The sequence below is a fragment of the Taudactylus pleione genome, unplaced genomic scaffold (genome assembly GCF_031769625.1).
Source record: "Taudactylus pleione unplaced genomic scaffold, aTauple2 ptg000127l, whole genome shotgun sequence".
In the NCBI taxonomy this organism is placed as follows: domain Eukaryota; kingdom Metazoa; phylum Chordata; class Amphibia; order Anura; family Myobatrachidae; genus Taudactylus; species Taudactylus pleione.
In genome coordinates this window covers 17041289-17056713 of record NW_028284529.1, presented here as the reverse complement: position 1 = coordinate 17056713, position 15425 = coordinate 17041289, and the positions used below count along the sequence as shown (strand labels likewise).

The 15425-nt window shown below is 41.2% G+C and overlaps 1 protein-coding gene across 2 annotated transcripts in view; it reads left to right on the top strand.

The window, feature by feature from the left end:
* Positions 1 to 2822, top strand: part of LOC148523852 (uncharacterized) — a 48280-nt gene extending 45458 nt beyond the window's left edge. For both annotated transcript variants that reach the window (XM_088472664.1, XM_088472663.1), the window contains exon 6: positions 22 to 2822. In XM_088472664.1, the coding sequence (XP_088328790.1) occupies positions 22 to 136 (115 nt within the window). In that variant the 3' untranslated portion in view covers positions 137 to 2822. The remainder of the gene's footprint in view (positions 1 to 21) is intronic.
* The last annotated feature ends 12603 nt before the right edge of the window (positions 2823 to 15425 follow it).

Sequence of the window (15425 nt, the reverse complement as noted above, 5' to 3'; positions counted from 1 at the left end):
TTTTTATTGCTTTGTGTTTAGGGTACCTGGTCATAATGCAGGGGGCTATGCCAAACCTATTGAGCTGCAGGATACTTATCAAGAAAGCAGTGAAAAACAGGAGATTATTTCATACAATAAATTCACAGACGTTTAAATGAAAAACAAAAAGGATAAACAGCAACACAGGAGATATTGTTACACGTTTTATGTAAACTTTGTCTAAATGTATGCTCATTTGTCTTAATCTACTACTAATACATATTTATCCTATGGGGAGAATAACTTATTGGTGGTTTTGCAAAACTACTTGCTTTGTGGAGCTTTGATGTGCAGTTTGTAAAACATGTGATTTTCAAAAAGCCAACCTGCACACATCATAATTATAAACCATGACATTTAATACCACCTTCCCAATTTTTGTACATGAATTCATAGAAACCATCCAATGATTATGCATCATGATTATGGTCCAATTGTTTAATAAAACTAGTATATATATGTAAATTAATAAATCAAGCAAAAAAAAATCCCTAACTTCTATTTTTGCTCTCCCCTTTGCTACTCAACATCAAGCCATGGTCCTCTGAAAAGAGAAATCCTGAACACGTGATCAGGCCCCGTCATCTAGAGGTGACAAGCCAATTGCTGAGTAGAACTGGGTCTAACAGAGATATTAAAGCAAATACCATTTGTACTGTAACTTAGCAGAAGAGATCATTATTGAAGGCTCTGAAGACATCTTATCATATTTTTATCTAATTTGGGTGGAAATTTTCTATACAGCATGATTGATGGTGCTCATTCAGTGCTGGTTTTGACCTCCTAACCACTGGATTTCCTAATCAGTGGTTTGGACAGTGCTTTGCAACCTGCCGGTGAAGCATGGCGCATTTCAAATAACCAAACTGCTGACAGATTAGGGGAATCTGACTGTGATTAAAAGTAAAACACCATTGCAAGGGACAAGGACCCATTTTCTCTTCTCATACAGTATTGCCATACCAGGTTTTAGCAAAGCAATGTAAAGACTTACAAAATATAGTACCAATAAATATGGAGTCCTTATTATAATACTTTCAAATATTGTACCCCCATGCCGTATATATATATATATATATATATATATATATATATACGTTTCTTTATGATACTCTTTATAAAAAATGCCTCCTTTCATTTATTAAATACATAATAATGTGCTCCATTCAATCTAACTAGTGCTACACAAACTGGTGGTAGCAGTGCCTTCACCCAACTCTCACACCAATGTCACTGTGTGCCCTATGCACAGACTGCTATGTAGTGAATACAGGCCCAAAGCACCTCTCGCCCACACCTGTCTCTTGCTTTGATGATGTTAATACATGTTGTTTTTATTACTCAACTTTAACTTGATGGATCGAGATGAAACAATGTGCAGGTTATTTCTAGGCCTTTCCACTACAGAGTAATGCTGTTCTTAGGAAAATAGGTTTACTCGTTTTTGTGCAAACTTGTAACAAACAGATACAACACTCTTATTGTAAAGATAAACTTGCACGGAGATTCATGAAAAGCTGCTGAATTGGGGATTTCTTATTTTTAACATCTCTTTTACATTCTCTGATCTACTGCTTGGTACTGTATAAAACAGATCTACAGTAGAGCTATATTAACTAAACCAGCTTTTTAAAGTGTGTTTTTTCTTTTACATACAGTAATTGGCATACTGTACTAATTCTACAAGCAAAACCACTGACATTTAGCAGCCTTAAAAACCCACTGGCTAGTAAATATAAAAAGTATAAAAAATGACATGTGGTAATAAAAATAGAAATTGGTGATGATAAAGCCTCCTTTGAAGAGGCAAAACACTTTAGTCCATTCTTTCATAATATTACTCCAGAATCTATTCCCCTAAGCCTTTGATTAACACTTCTGGGACTTTTCTCATGTTGCAAATGGTTGCCAGTTAGAATATGGATATAGCCAGCTGACAGAATTGAGAATACAGCTCCACTGTTATATTAGATCAGGCAGCCTGCTGTACTAGCTGGATCTTTGAGACTCCATAAATTGCACAGCTAATAATTATCCTGGTATTTGAGAGAACTTCATGTAAGTTTGAAACTGCTTGCCTCATCATTCCACTTACTGGGATATTAACTTTCCTGTATTTGTTGCACTTTCTGGATTATCATTGTTTCCATCAATTAAGAACCTAGTGTTCCTTTACATGGGGCAGTAATCTTCACAGCATCCACCAGTTCCTGTAACCTAAGGGGCCTATTTTACATAGTGGTATACATTTGTTACTTCTGAATTTTGTTTTTTATTATATGTTATCTACATGGGTTTTTTGTAATATTGTATTAAACTCTTTGTTTCATTTATTAGAGAGGATCTTATTGATTCATCTAATTTTTCAGCTATCACCATTTCCTATTTTTATTAGAACAGTTCCTTTTTTGTATAGATTTTATGCTGGTAGAGAGTGCTACACAGGTGTGATGTTTATATGTAAATTAACTATATTTATCAATGTTTATTTTTAATTTTGATATTAAATATTCTACTGTACTGTAATATTTTGGTGGATGCAAACTAACATGGAATAGGTTAATTTTTGGATTAATAAATGTTGGCCCAGCGAGCACACCCATTTCCCTTTTTTACATTGTAAGTTATAATATATAGATTTGTAGTTGTAACAGTAGTGATAGCTATGCTAGAAATAGATGAATCATACCAGGCCAGCTAAAGCAACTAACAAATGCATTTGTACAATCTTATACTTGTATTTCTTATTTTACTTTTTTTTAAGTCACATAACAAATAACTTTATAATATAACATATTAAAAACTACAGATATGTAATTGTTTTCTAAATTGCAAAATAAAATATGCAACAATAAAAAATAAAAACATTTTATTACAATGTACTTTTTTCAATTGTATAAACCTTTAAATATGTGAATGTATTAAATGTGTTTTTTGTTTTGTTTTACTAAGAACATTGATACATACTTCCAATTATATCTTGACTATACAATGTATTCAACAAAGTAATACTGGCCTCATATCCTTCCTTATATTTCTAAAGAATATGCGTAGGAAAGACATTGATAAATGCAGGGGGTTTATTATGTCCCAATGTAAACCTGGGGAGATGATAAAAACTTGACACAGTTAATACTTCAAACAGCATAATATGGTGCAATCATACCCAGGTCAACATCAATGTGACTGTCACTCATCTGGAATTCTGCATGTTGTGCCAAAGCACTGTAATCCTGGGTACACACTGGCCACATATCGGCCGTTCAATTGAACTGCCTATATATCGTGTGTGTGTCGTCCATTGTGTACAGTTGATATGTCTGTGGACGACGTCGTTCACAGACATATTGTGTCAGCTGTGCAGCTCAGACCACCACCCGTACACTTGCTACACAGGCCACCGGGGAGGGAGGCGCAACACCAGATGTCAGTGATGGTTGTTCAGGGTCTATGAACAACCATCATCAGCAGATATATGTGCAGATCAGTCACTCTGCAGATATATCTTTCAAGTGAGTACCCAGCATAAGCAACTGAGACAAGATATACTGTAAATAAACACATTGAAGGGGACTAAAAACTATGCTATATTGTGTTGTGATCAGATCGGATATTGTATAAATATATAACATACTATTAATAGTAATAAAAATAACTAGATATTTACAGAAAATTGGAAATAAATCTGGGCTGAGAGCAATGGCAGGTTTTACCTAGGGGCTGCAGACTCCCCAGTAAGATCTGCCACCCGCAGGGACTGCTGAGCAGTGGCAGCGACTTCAGATTGGAAGTGGTCATTGCTAATCACATGATGGACAAGCAGTCTCAGGAAGAAGTGTTTTCTCGCCCTGGGATTGTCAGTACAGTATGTGATAGCAGAGATCACTTCCCTTGGGAAACCACTCCCCTGCTATCACAGCAGCCTTACCCGGCTTCTGGGGGATTCAGCTGATGTAGTTACTATAAGCCTGACAGCTTTGTAATTTGTGCGCGTGTACAGGATTGTGTTTCTGCACATGCACACAATTACAGAGCCCCCAGCTGGCCAAGGCAGGAGTCATGGCTGCCTGAGAGCCAATAGACTTTAAAAAATAAATTTCTTACTTTGGACATGTAATTGACAAACAAGTTTTGACAAGTATGAAAACATAATTGAAGCAGTAGCACAAGCATTGTGCCCACAGCTTGTGGCTCTTTGATAGCCATTGTTAAAATTTGTCACTCCTCTCCTCTACCCCAGTTCACCCACCGATGGTTCACTACTTGACCTTAGAATGTGAGCTCCCACAGGCAATGCCCTTTTCCCACTTCTTTTCCCGAATATCGCTATCCATATCAGTAGTACTCTGCTCTGCTCCCTTGTCTCCTACTCTCCTTCAGTAACTCTGACAATACGTTCAGTACAGGCTCATTGAATACTTACTTGAATCACCCCTTTAAGTCATCACTTCATACTCATACAGTACTTAAAGCTACAGTGAGAGACTCTACTTTTGCCCCATTATGTTTCCTACCCAGTCAGTGGTGTTATACTTATGTTTTGTATTTATGCTCTGTACTTATGGTTAGCTGTTGCATATTGTATTTATGCTCTGTCACTCTTTTTAATATTTTTATGTGTAACAGATAATTTTCTTTGTCTAGTGAATTAGTATCACAAATGTCTACCTTAAATATCAACAATATTGCCCTGATTCAAAATCATTGTAACAGAAGGAAGCACATCGGGTGTGGCATACAAAAATTAGAAAATGCTTTTTAAGAGATATGAGGATCTTGGTTGATGTGATGAGATTCTTTGGGGTATATTTACTAAAGTGCATGATTTTAGAAGTGGAGTTATTACTCATAGCAACCAATCAGATTGTACAGTACTTACCATTTATCTACCACCTTCTAGAAGGTAATAGTTAGAATCTGATTGGTTGCTATAGGCAACAACTCCACTTCTAAAAGCCCACACTTTAGAAAATATACCCCAAAAAATCTCATCACCTCAACCAAGATCGTCATGCCCTTAAATCCATCTCTGTATATCAAGTTGAGTAAAATATCCACTTTTGAAATAGTGGCAGCCTAATCACAATCTTCCAGATGTCAGTGAGTGACCAGGGGCGCCGGCCAAAGGGGGGCGCCATCCGGCAGTGCCACCAGCAGCAAAGGGGTGGACTACCCCAGGGGTCGAACAAGCGGCAGTGTACACACTCCTAGTCCCCCAGGCCCCACAAGTGTAGGGCAGACTGCAGTGAGAGCGGTCTGCCCTACACAGTTTGCAAACCCACATCTGCCAGTGGTGGCTGTGTGTTTGTTATAGCAGCCAGCCAATGAGAGTCAGACAGACTCTCATTGGCTGCTGTGTCCACGGAGGGAGCCGGCTGGAACTCACTCATGAGCTTTGTCTTCCAGCTCCCCCTTGTCACTATTGGTGTCTGTGAGTTACCTGTCTCAGGTGATGAGTGGGATTCAATGGAAACCGACATGACTGGAACCACAGATGACATAGATAGCTCTATTGCAAGATTTATGTAGCAGTGAGAACTGCCATTGATGATGAATGACAGGAACTTGGAGGAACCGGACTGGGACTGGCAGGAAGACTTGTTGAGTTGAACTGGTGAACTTGGAACTTGACTCTGGACTGGAATAACGTGGATTGAACTGATGAACTTGGAACTTGACTCTGGACTGGAATAACATGGATTGAACTGATGAACTTGGAGCTTGACTCTGGACTGGAATAACGTGACAATGGCTGAAGGGAAATCAGGTAATGCTGAGACGAGGGTTAAACAGGGTAATCCGGAAATGGTATGGCAAAGGCTGGAATTCAGGTGCAGGCTGGATAGGGTAATTGGGAATAACAGGTTCAGGAAGGAATGGCTAGGTTTGGGATTTTAGGTTCAGGGAGGGAGTGGGTAGGTAGAAGGAGCAGGAGTTGATCCACAGCAGGAAGCACAATGCAGGGTAACATGATGCAGGTTTGAAGGGTGCCAGGGACCAACCAGGAGTAGGGCTAGCAGCAGAGCACAGGACTAAGGTCAGAAGCACAGGAACTCACTTATAGCTGAAGCTTAAAACACAGGAGTTGCACTGGCCTGGGAACTAGCAGGATTACTTGATTGCCAGGTATTGCTGTAGCAGGTTTTCTGGATTGCCAGGTATTGCTGTAGCAGGTTTTCTAGATTGCCAGGTATTGCTGTAGCAGGTTTTCTGGACTGCAAGGTAATGCTGTAGCAGGTTTTCAGGATGCACCAGGGGTTGCTGTCAGCAGGAGACAGGGATACACTTGTATACGGAAACAGCATGAACCATACACTATGGGGAGTAATGAGATGTTCAGGCCCAGAATGCTATCAGGGGAGGATATATATACCCTGGGTCTGGCTGCAATTGGTGGATATGGACAGGTGGTCTGGCAGTAGCATTCTGAGTGGTAGAAGGCACAACATGCAGAGGAAGTATTCATCTCTGCAGCACTGAGTCTGAACTACACCTGTGATTCCAATCAGGGCTAGCAGTGTTCACAGACAGGAAAGGACCCAGGTGAAATAATCACTGTGGAAGGAATGCATAGAGAAGTGCTGCAGCAGCATGATCAGAACAGGTCCTCCAGGCAAATTACACTTACAGATCCATGGAGACAGCTGGCAGTGGTAAGTCAACAGGCAAAGGGTGAAAACTTGACAGGTTCATGACACCGCTGCAGCGAGTTATGGGAGAACCGTCATGACGTCTCTCCCATAGGGCACTGCAGAGCGGACCAGGAGGAACAGACTGTGGCAGCCGCGTCAGGAATGGGGATCAGCTAAGTTGTGTTTTTTTTCTTCTGTGTGCGTAAGCCTGGCATGGGAGGGTGCTACTAGGGGGCACTGTATAGCTGGTGGCCGCTACTGGGGGCACTTAATGGGGGTGTGTGACCGCTACTGGGGACACCAAATAGGTGGGGCTGCTATTGGGGCACTGTATAGCTGGTGGCCACTACTGGGGGCACTTTATGGGGGTGTGGCAACTACTGGGGGCACCAAATAGGGGGGGCCGCTACTGGGGGCACTGTATAGCTCGTGGCCACTACTGGGGGCACCAAATAGGGGGGACTACTACTGAGGGCAATGCAGCATAGGGGGGACTACTACTGGGGGTACAGTATAGGGAAACTACTACTGGGGGCAATGCAGCATAGGGGGACTACTATTGGGGGCAATGCACAGGGAGGACTACTACTGGGGGCAATGCAGCATAGGGAGGACTACTACTGGGGGCAATGCAGCATAGGGGGGACTACTACTGGGGGCACTGTATAGGGGGGATTACTACTGGGGGTATTGTATATGGGGGCCGCTACTGGGGGCACTGCATAGTGGGGACTACTACTGGTGGCACTGCATAGGGGGTAGCTGGGGAATCATTTTAAGTACTTATTTAATGTATAGTATTATTAATCAGAAATTATGGGGGGAGGGGGGCGCCAGTCCATTAATTTGCCTGGGGCGCTCGGATCCCTAGATACACCCCTGTGAGTGACTAAATGAATTTGCATTGAGATCCTTAACTGTGGCAGAACATAATTATGCACAAATTGATCATGAAGCTTTAAGTGTTGTATGAGCAGTAAATACATTCCACCAGTTTCTTTAAGCACATAAATTCATATTGGTCAAAGACCACAAACCTCTTGTGACTATTTTCAATACTAAAAAATGGGAACCTCGAATGGTACCTGTTAGATTAAAACATTGCTAATACATGGCTGCTCATACTTATGAGATAGAACTGAAGCAGATAACATTTCTCGGCAATGCTAATTGACAAGATCCCCTCTACAACAAGCTGATGAGCCTGTTTACATAGACCAACAGAATATGTATCACTGAATATTGATAGAGCAGCTTGTAATAGCTAATGCTGTTATCAACCAAAAAAACAGTAATGATTCAGTGTTTTCTAAACTTCATGGTATTAAAGTTAAAGGTTGGTGGAAACATGGCAACTGAGATCTCATAGGGACTTGAAACAAGATGTATGTTAATATGTCCATAGCAAGTAATCCAATATGTGTGAAACATTAGATATTTTGATGTTGAATAGATAAGGGAAGGAGGGAAGATGCAGCACTGGAACAAAATAGTGATCTACACAACAAAGGAATTCAAATGATGGTGGTATATGTGATAATTTAATAAAGGGCCCTTCACATTCATTGACAGAGGTGCTCCTTGAAAGTTAATTATCCAAAGTAAAGAAAGAGAGAGAAAAAAGAGCAAACTCTCATAGGTGGGGCACATTATGTCATCAAAAGATTATTAAAAATTAACTTTTATTAAAAAATATAAAAATTCTAATAAAAATGACGTATGACTTAAACCGACGTTCAATCCGATTGGAAGATCCTGACAACCCTTGGAACCTGGCAAACCAAATAAAGGACTTTATCTACAAGTCTGACATACTAAGCAGAAACACTTCATTTTAGCTTTTCCTTCAGTTTCTCAAGCTGCTTTTCCAACAGTCTAAATAGGGGAATTACCTGACTCAAGTTGGCAGTGTCTGAATTCACTTCACAGGTGACTACTTTGAAGGGTTTCAGAACCTTGCACAACACAGAAAGCATTCTCCACTGATATTGAGTAAGGTACATTCCTCTTCCTATGTCATAGGTCATTGTGTAGCTTTGGATGGTGTTTTGCTGTTCCACCATCTGCTGAAGCATATAAAGGGTAGATTTCCACCTTGTTACTACCTCTTGCTTCTGCTGGTGGCAGGGTAAATTTAAAATTTATTGCAGGTGATGAAATCTTCTACATGTACCTGCTGAATGGCAAAAATGTCCAGAAATTTTTCGGGCCACAGAATATATCTCCTGCATGGCCCTGTCATTTTAAAAAAAAAATTGCACCACCAAGATGATTGTGTGAGCAAAACATGGGACATGTTGGAATTCACCCAGCTGTAATGCTCTTGCAATATTGGTGGCATTGTCAGAAATCACAAATCTCGAAGAGAGTCCATGCAGGGTAAACCAGTTTACAATGACTTCTCTGAGTTTTTCTAAGAGGTTGTCAGCGGTATGCCTCATAGTGAAACTGGTGATACACAGCATAGCGGGCCTCTGAATAAGCTGCTTTTCCTTAGATGCTGCTGCTGTTTGTGCCACTGAATGCAATACACCCACCCAGTGGGCTGCTACAGTCATCTTATCTTTACATTGCCATATTCCACTTGTTCATATATCTGTGGTTAAGTGGGCAGTGGGTACAATGGCATTTTGGAGGACACTAATTAAGTTTTTTTAATGTCCCTGTATAGACTGGGAATTGCTTTTCTAGTGAAGTGGAATCTAGATGCAATTTAGTAGTGGGGACACAATACCTCAATTAACTGTCTAAAGCCCACTACAATAATGGTGGATATTGGACGCACATCTAATACCAGCATAGATGTTATGGCGTCAATGATCCGCTATGTAAGTGGGTGACTGTGGTCATACTTGCTCCCCCTTGCAAAGAATTGTTTAACAGCCAATTTTATTTTTAAACTACTACCAGTAGTCTTCCTGGTCCCCTACTGGGATGAAGATCCACTCCCAGCAGCAGAAGCAACAGCAGCAGGCATAGCACTCAAGGATTCTTCTATGGAATTCTGAATAGGGGAGGACTCTGTTAGCCATCTCAAATTGGATGCAGGATTACTTCTGATCATGATTGAGGATATTATTGATGATGGTGTTGGTGATAGAGATGGCAGGTGCTTGGATCTAGCAGAGAGAAGATAGCTAGCTGATGCTGGACAGCTTGTTGTTACTTTTTTAGCCAAAGTTTCTGAATTTGGCAAAAACTTTTGATCAATGCACTGCAGATTATGGAACAGGGAGGAGGTTCTTAGATGGTTAAGGTTCCTACCTCTACTTACTCTGGCTTTACAACCACTATAGATGGCTTGACAATTGTTGTCCGGATTTCGGTAGAAGTAATTCCACATATAAGAGAGTGATTTTTTTTAGTCTTACGCCCAGGCATGACTATGGGCTTTTTCTTGTCATGGGCAACAACTGTTTTAACTGGTGCCTGATTTGCTCAAACAACATCCTCATCAACAACATCCTCATCATCATCAACATCCTCATTAGCATCAGCTACACAAATATCCTCCTCATCCTGGTGCACTTCCACAGCAGCATATTCAATTTCTCAGCATGTTGACTTATGCTGCTCATCCCCACATTTGCAGAGGGTGCACATATGGTGGAAGGAGGCTCTTCTTTGAGTACAGTATTGGAAAGGTAAGGCTCACACATTGCACCCGCAGACACACTTAGGGGCATATCCAATTACCCGCGGGACCTCTCCCGCGAGTAATTGTGGCTTGAAAGTCCCGCGGCGCGGGGTTAAGCTATTCAATAAAATAGCTTTCTCCCCGTGCCGTTACCTCTGTTGTTGCGCACGTGAACACACTGTTTCCGCGTGCAATGTGGAAACAGTGTGTAATACCCTCTTGCATGAGGCTGAACAGGGTGGCCTCACACTGATTTTACCTCACACCTATAAGAGGTGCGAGGTAAAATCAAACAGCGGGGACTCGCTCGCGGGGTATCAGGGACACCCGCGCGTGGAATCACTGCTAGATGAATCTCGCCCAGCGTGCCAATTAGCCATGGGGTAAACCCCGTGGCTAATTGGATATGCCCCTTAGACTCTTCTCAGGGATTTGTGACAATTCAGAGCATACAGTTGGTTCCTGTGCCTTAGTGGTTTTCATTTTTTGATACCTCTTCTAGAATGAAAAGGGCTTACATCATCAAAATAAGAGGCAGAAGAACATTGCTCACTGACAATTTCAGAACCACCACTCATAAATTAAGGCCAAGGCCTTAGCCTTTCCTTGCCACTTCGTGTGGTGAATGGCATATTGGCAATTTTATGGTTTTCTGGAGCCAACTTTGATGTTTTTTTCTTTACCACTGCAAAATATTGGTTCTTTGATTTTAGATGCCTTGACTTAAACCCTCTATGCCCTTTGGCATTGGCTTTAGAGGACATTGAAGGACTAGTTTCATCATAACTGGTGGCAGCAGCTGCATCAAAAGTTTTTGTTTTTTGCTCATGCTCTTCTTTTCTAAACTAATCATCATCCATTACTGCAGGGATTCAAAAGTCTTTGTTGTACATGAACAAACTCACTGTGGTACAGCACACAGCTGGATACAATATAACAACAGAACCAAATGTAAAAAAATATATATATATTTTGTACTTTTTTTTTTAACTGACAGGACTTGGGGTCGCAGTGCTTATGCGAAGTTAGTGAACACAGTATGCTATGGCCCGTGGAGTCACTGTATCACCAGTCTGTGACATGACAGGGAGTGGTTGGACACAGCCACTGGATGGACAACAGCACAGCCACTGTTTGGAACAGTACAACATCTAATATATTAACTTTTTTAAACTTTGTTTGCAAATGAGTCTGCGGTGTCACAACACTTATGTGAATGCAGTGGGATACTGCCTGAAGCATCACAGTGATTACATGGATGCACTGGGATACGGAAGCATACACTGGGGTACGGCCTGCAGTGTCATAGTGCTTATATGGATACACTGGGGTACGGCTTACAGCATCACAGTGCTTAGACAGATACACTGGGGAATGGCCTGCAGCATCACAGTGCTTAGACATATACACTGGGGTACAGCCTACAGCATCACAGTGTTTATATGGATACACTGGGGTATGGAAGCATACACTGGGGTACAGCCTGCAGTGTCACAGTGCTTATACAGATACACTGGGGTACATCCTGCAGCATCACAGTGCTTATATGGATAGACTGGAGTACAGCCTGCAGCATCACAGTGCTTATATTGATACACTGGGGTACAGCATAAAAAAATCAACTTTTTAACTCATTTTATTACTTATTATTTTTTAATTTTTAAAAACTTTTCTTGACTTTTTTTTACAGCCCCTGGATGGACAGCACAGCCCCTGGATGGACAGCACTCCCCTGGATGGACAGCACACCCCTGGGTGGACAGCACCCCCCTGGATGGACAGCACAGCACACCCCTGAATTGACAGTACAGCACACCCCTGGATGGACAGCACACCCCTGAATGGACAGCACTCCTGTATGGACAGCATGACACACACAGCCCACCACCCCACCCTCCCTGCATTTGAGACTCAGCAGCAAATGGCACCATTCACCGCAGGGAAGGACTTATATGCAATCCAAAACCCGTGAGAATCCGATGCAGGATTGATGATGTTTTGCCTTGTTTTGGATTCTGAGTCAGGCGGGAAAACCCGAGCCTGACTCAAATCCTGCTTGGATTCTCTGAGAACCGGACCCGCTCATCACTACTATTTATAAAAGCTTTATATGTGTAATCATTTACACTGTGATTGCCAGTTTTATTATATCGATTGAAGTTTCAACATCTAGGGGTTAATTTAAAGGTAAATTTTAGTAAAAATCGGACTAAATTGATCAACATTGATATGGTGCTTCAGGGGCTAAATCACACATTTACGAACACTTATTTATACATTTAATAACACTTAAAGATCAATATAAAAAATAATCTATTAGTACCGTAAATTAATAATTTAGCCCCTGAAACACAACATCGATGCTGATCAATTTGGATACATTTTTAATAGATTAAAATGTATTATAATCGACTAAAATAAACCTTTCTGACTCCATATTTTTTTTACAGGCAGACTACAGGTACCAGCGGGCCCTTATTGTTCAGGCATCCTGGCATTTATTTTTCCACAAGGGCCAGCATACTGGAACTGGCCTGCTGGGACCTACCTGCAAATATCAATATTATTATCTATTATTTTACTAAAACCCATTTACCCAAAGCCCAGGATGTGCATGGAAGAGCCCTGGGCTGAAAGCTTACGGCTGTTTTTTCCATCAGAAGGAATTCCAGCCCTGGGTTGACCAGTTTGGGGTTGGTTAATGTGATGGTAGAGTGACTGTCTGTCTCCCTGCTAAGGCATTATCCCCATGGCTTGTTCAGACCAGTGCTGGTTATAGGACAATTTGGGGAATCCCATGCCATTTTCCCCCTATTTTCCAATACCGGACAAGGCTGAGAGGTCCAGGCCTTGTTACTGATTTTTGGAGAGGACCCCATGCATTTTCTTTTAAAATGTAATGGAGCATACACACGGTCAGATTTGTCAGATGTGTCAGATTTGTCAGATGAACGATTGAACGTTTGAACGATTTGAACGATTTTACCAAAGTTTTGAACGATTTGAACGATTGAACGATTTTTTACTGCATTAAAATGAATGGAATCGTCCAAGTGACTGCAAACACATCAGATGTCAGATATCATTATCTGACCATCGGGAATGCGCATCGTTCATCGTCCATCGTTCAGGCATGTCAGATATGTCAGATTTTCCTTCAGATATGAACGACTGAACGATTTTTAAATCGTTATCGTTCATATCTGAAGGAAAAATCTGACCATGTGTATGCACCATAACTGTTTCACTGCTACGATCAGCATCTAAACTAAAGACTCTGGTGAAGAGTGTTAGTAATATATAATATTTTCTACTAGGCTTTATATTTTAGGCTTTTAGTTCTTGATTAATACAAATATTGTATAGGGTCGTATAGTTTATTTAACTGCCATCCTGTCTGCCACTGCTTGCCACTATGTTTCATAGGGGTTGGGTACGGGATGCCGGCGCTCAGCATCCCGACAGGATTAGTATCCTAACCCTATTCCTACCCCTAATTCTAAACCTAACCCTTCCTCCCCGCTGTCTATACCTAACTATCCCCCTGCAGCCTAGCCCCAATCTCCTGTCCCGCAGCCTAAACGTAACCCTCCTCCCAGTGCCTAACCCTGTCCCCCAAATGCTTCTCTTTTGCTTAGTTTAATTGATAATGATTAATTAATTATCAATTATACAATTTTTATACTAGCATGCTTTCTGTTTTTTTGGCTTGAAGCACCTGTGTTGGTTTGGGGCCCTTGGTTGTTGATTTGCTGGTTTGAGAAGTGTGTTGGTAATACAGTAAATTACTTTTTTTTTCTACTAGGCTTTTACTTTTAGGTTATTAGTTCCTGATTGGTGAAAACATTCTATTTAGTTTATTAAACAGCCATCATGTCTGCCACTACTATGCCACTATGATACATTCTTTTAAACTTCCATGGAGAGCCGTAACTAGACTTTTTGGTGCCCTGTGCCAGGAACAGCATTGGCGCCTTCCCCCCCCCCATTTTTAAATAAGGTCATAAGATAGTGCACATGAAAAAGGGCCATAACCTCATGGGGAAGGGCCAGGGAAGAGATAGGGGAGGCCAGAAGATCTCATGGGGATAAAAGAAGAAGAGCTACAAGTGAGAATGATAATAAACAGGAAAATTGACAGGCCAAAACAGCGCCCCCTGTCCTGTGGTGCCCTTTGCCATGGCAAAGGTCGCACCACCCTAGTTACAGCCCTGCTTCCATGTGTCTGCACCACTGCTTTATTGCTTAGTTTAGCCATCCATCTCGCTGCAGCCTTTGGCCAATTGGTGAAAACAATAATGTGAGCTGTGAGTTGGTCAAAGTTAACTGGAAATGACTGGAATAAATATTACTGATGTTAATAATGTTTGGAAATTATGTGTGTTTCAGGTGTTGATGTTGCAGCACAGTTAGACACACATCCAGTGGATGACTCAAACTATAAACAATCCACTTACTTAACCAGTGGTCATGGTTATAGACCAGCTGGTGAGTTTATGCGTCTAGCAGGTAGTGGTACAGGATGCTGGAACAGCATTGTGGGTGGCAGTAATACCAGCTCTCCATCTGGAGCTAAGTAGGAGATATCCCACTGTGACACCGAAAACAGTGAACAGGATGGAGCCACCAAGGGCAGTACTAACTCGGCAGGCATATTGGTACAGGTAATGAAACCTTCCTGGAGGGACAGTAAGATAGAGTCTGTGCAGTTGCACACTCTACTTTCAACAATTAATAGTGCCGCAACAAAACAGGTCCAAATGACATTATTTTACCTGTTTTTATCAATTTTTAAAGAAATCCAAATCTAAAATATTTGTTGGTGGGTTTGCCAAAACCAAAACACGATGAAGATTTAGGACCAGTACCAAAACCAAAACACGAGGGGGTTTGCACACTTCTCTAGTTTATATATGAATTGCAGCTATTGCAGAACAGTCAATATGTTTATGGATATCTAACATGTGTTATTCTTTCTTACAACGTCCATGACTGAATTATTATTCAAGTTTACAGAACTATGCTACACAAAAAGATATTGGTCATTTCCCAACTCTCTCTGTGTATTCAAAAATGAAAGTTGTACAATGAAATGTATTGTGCCAACGTGATGATACTCAAGCATAACGATCCAT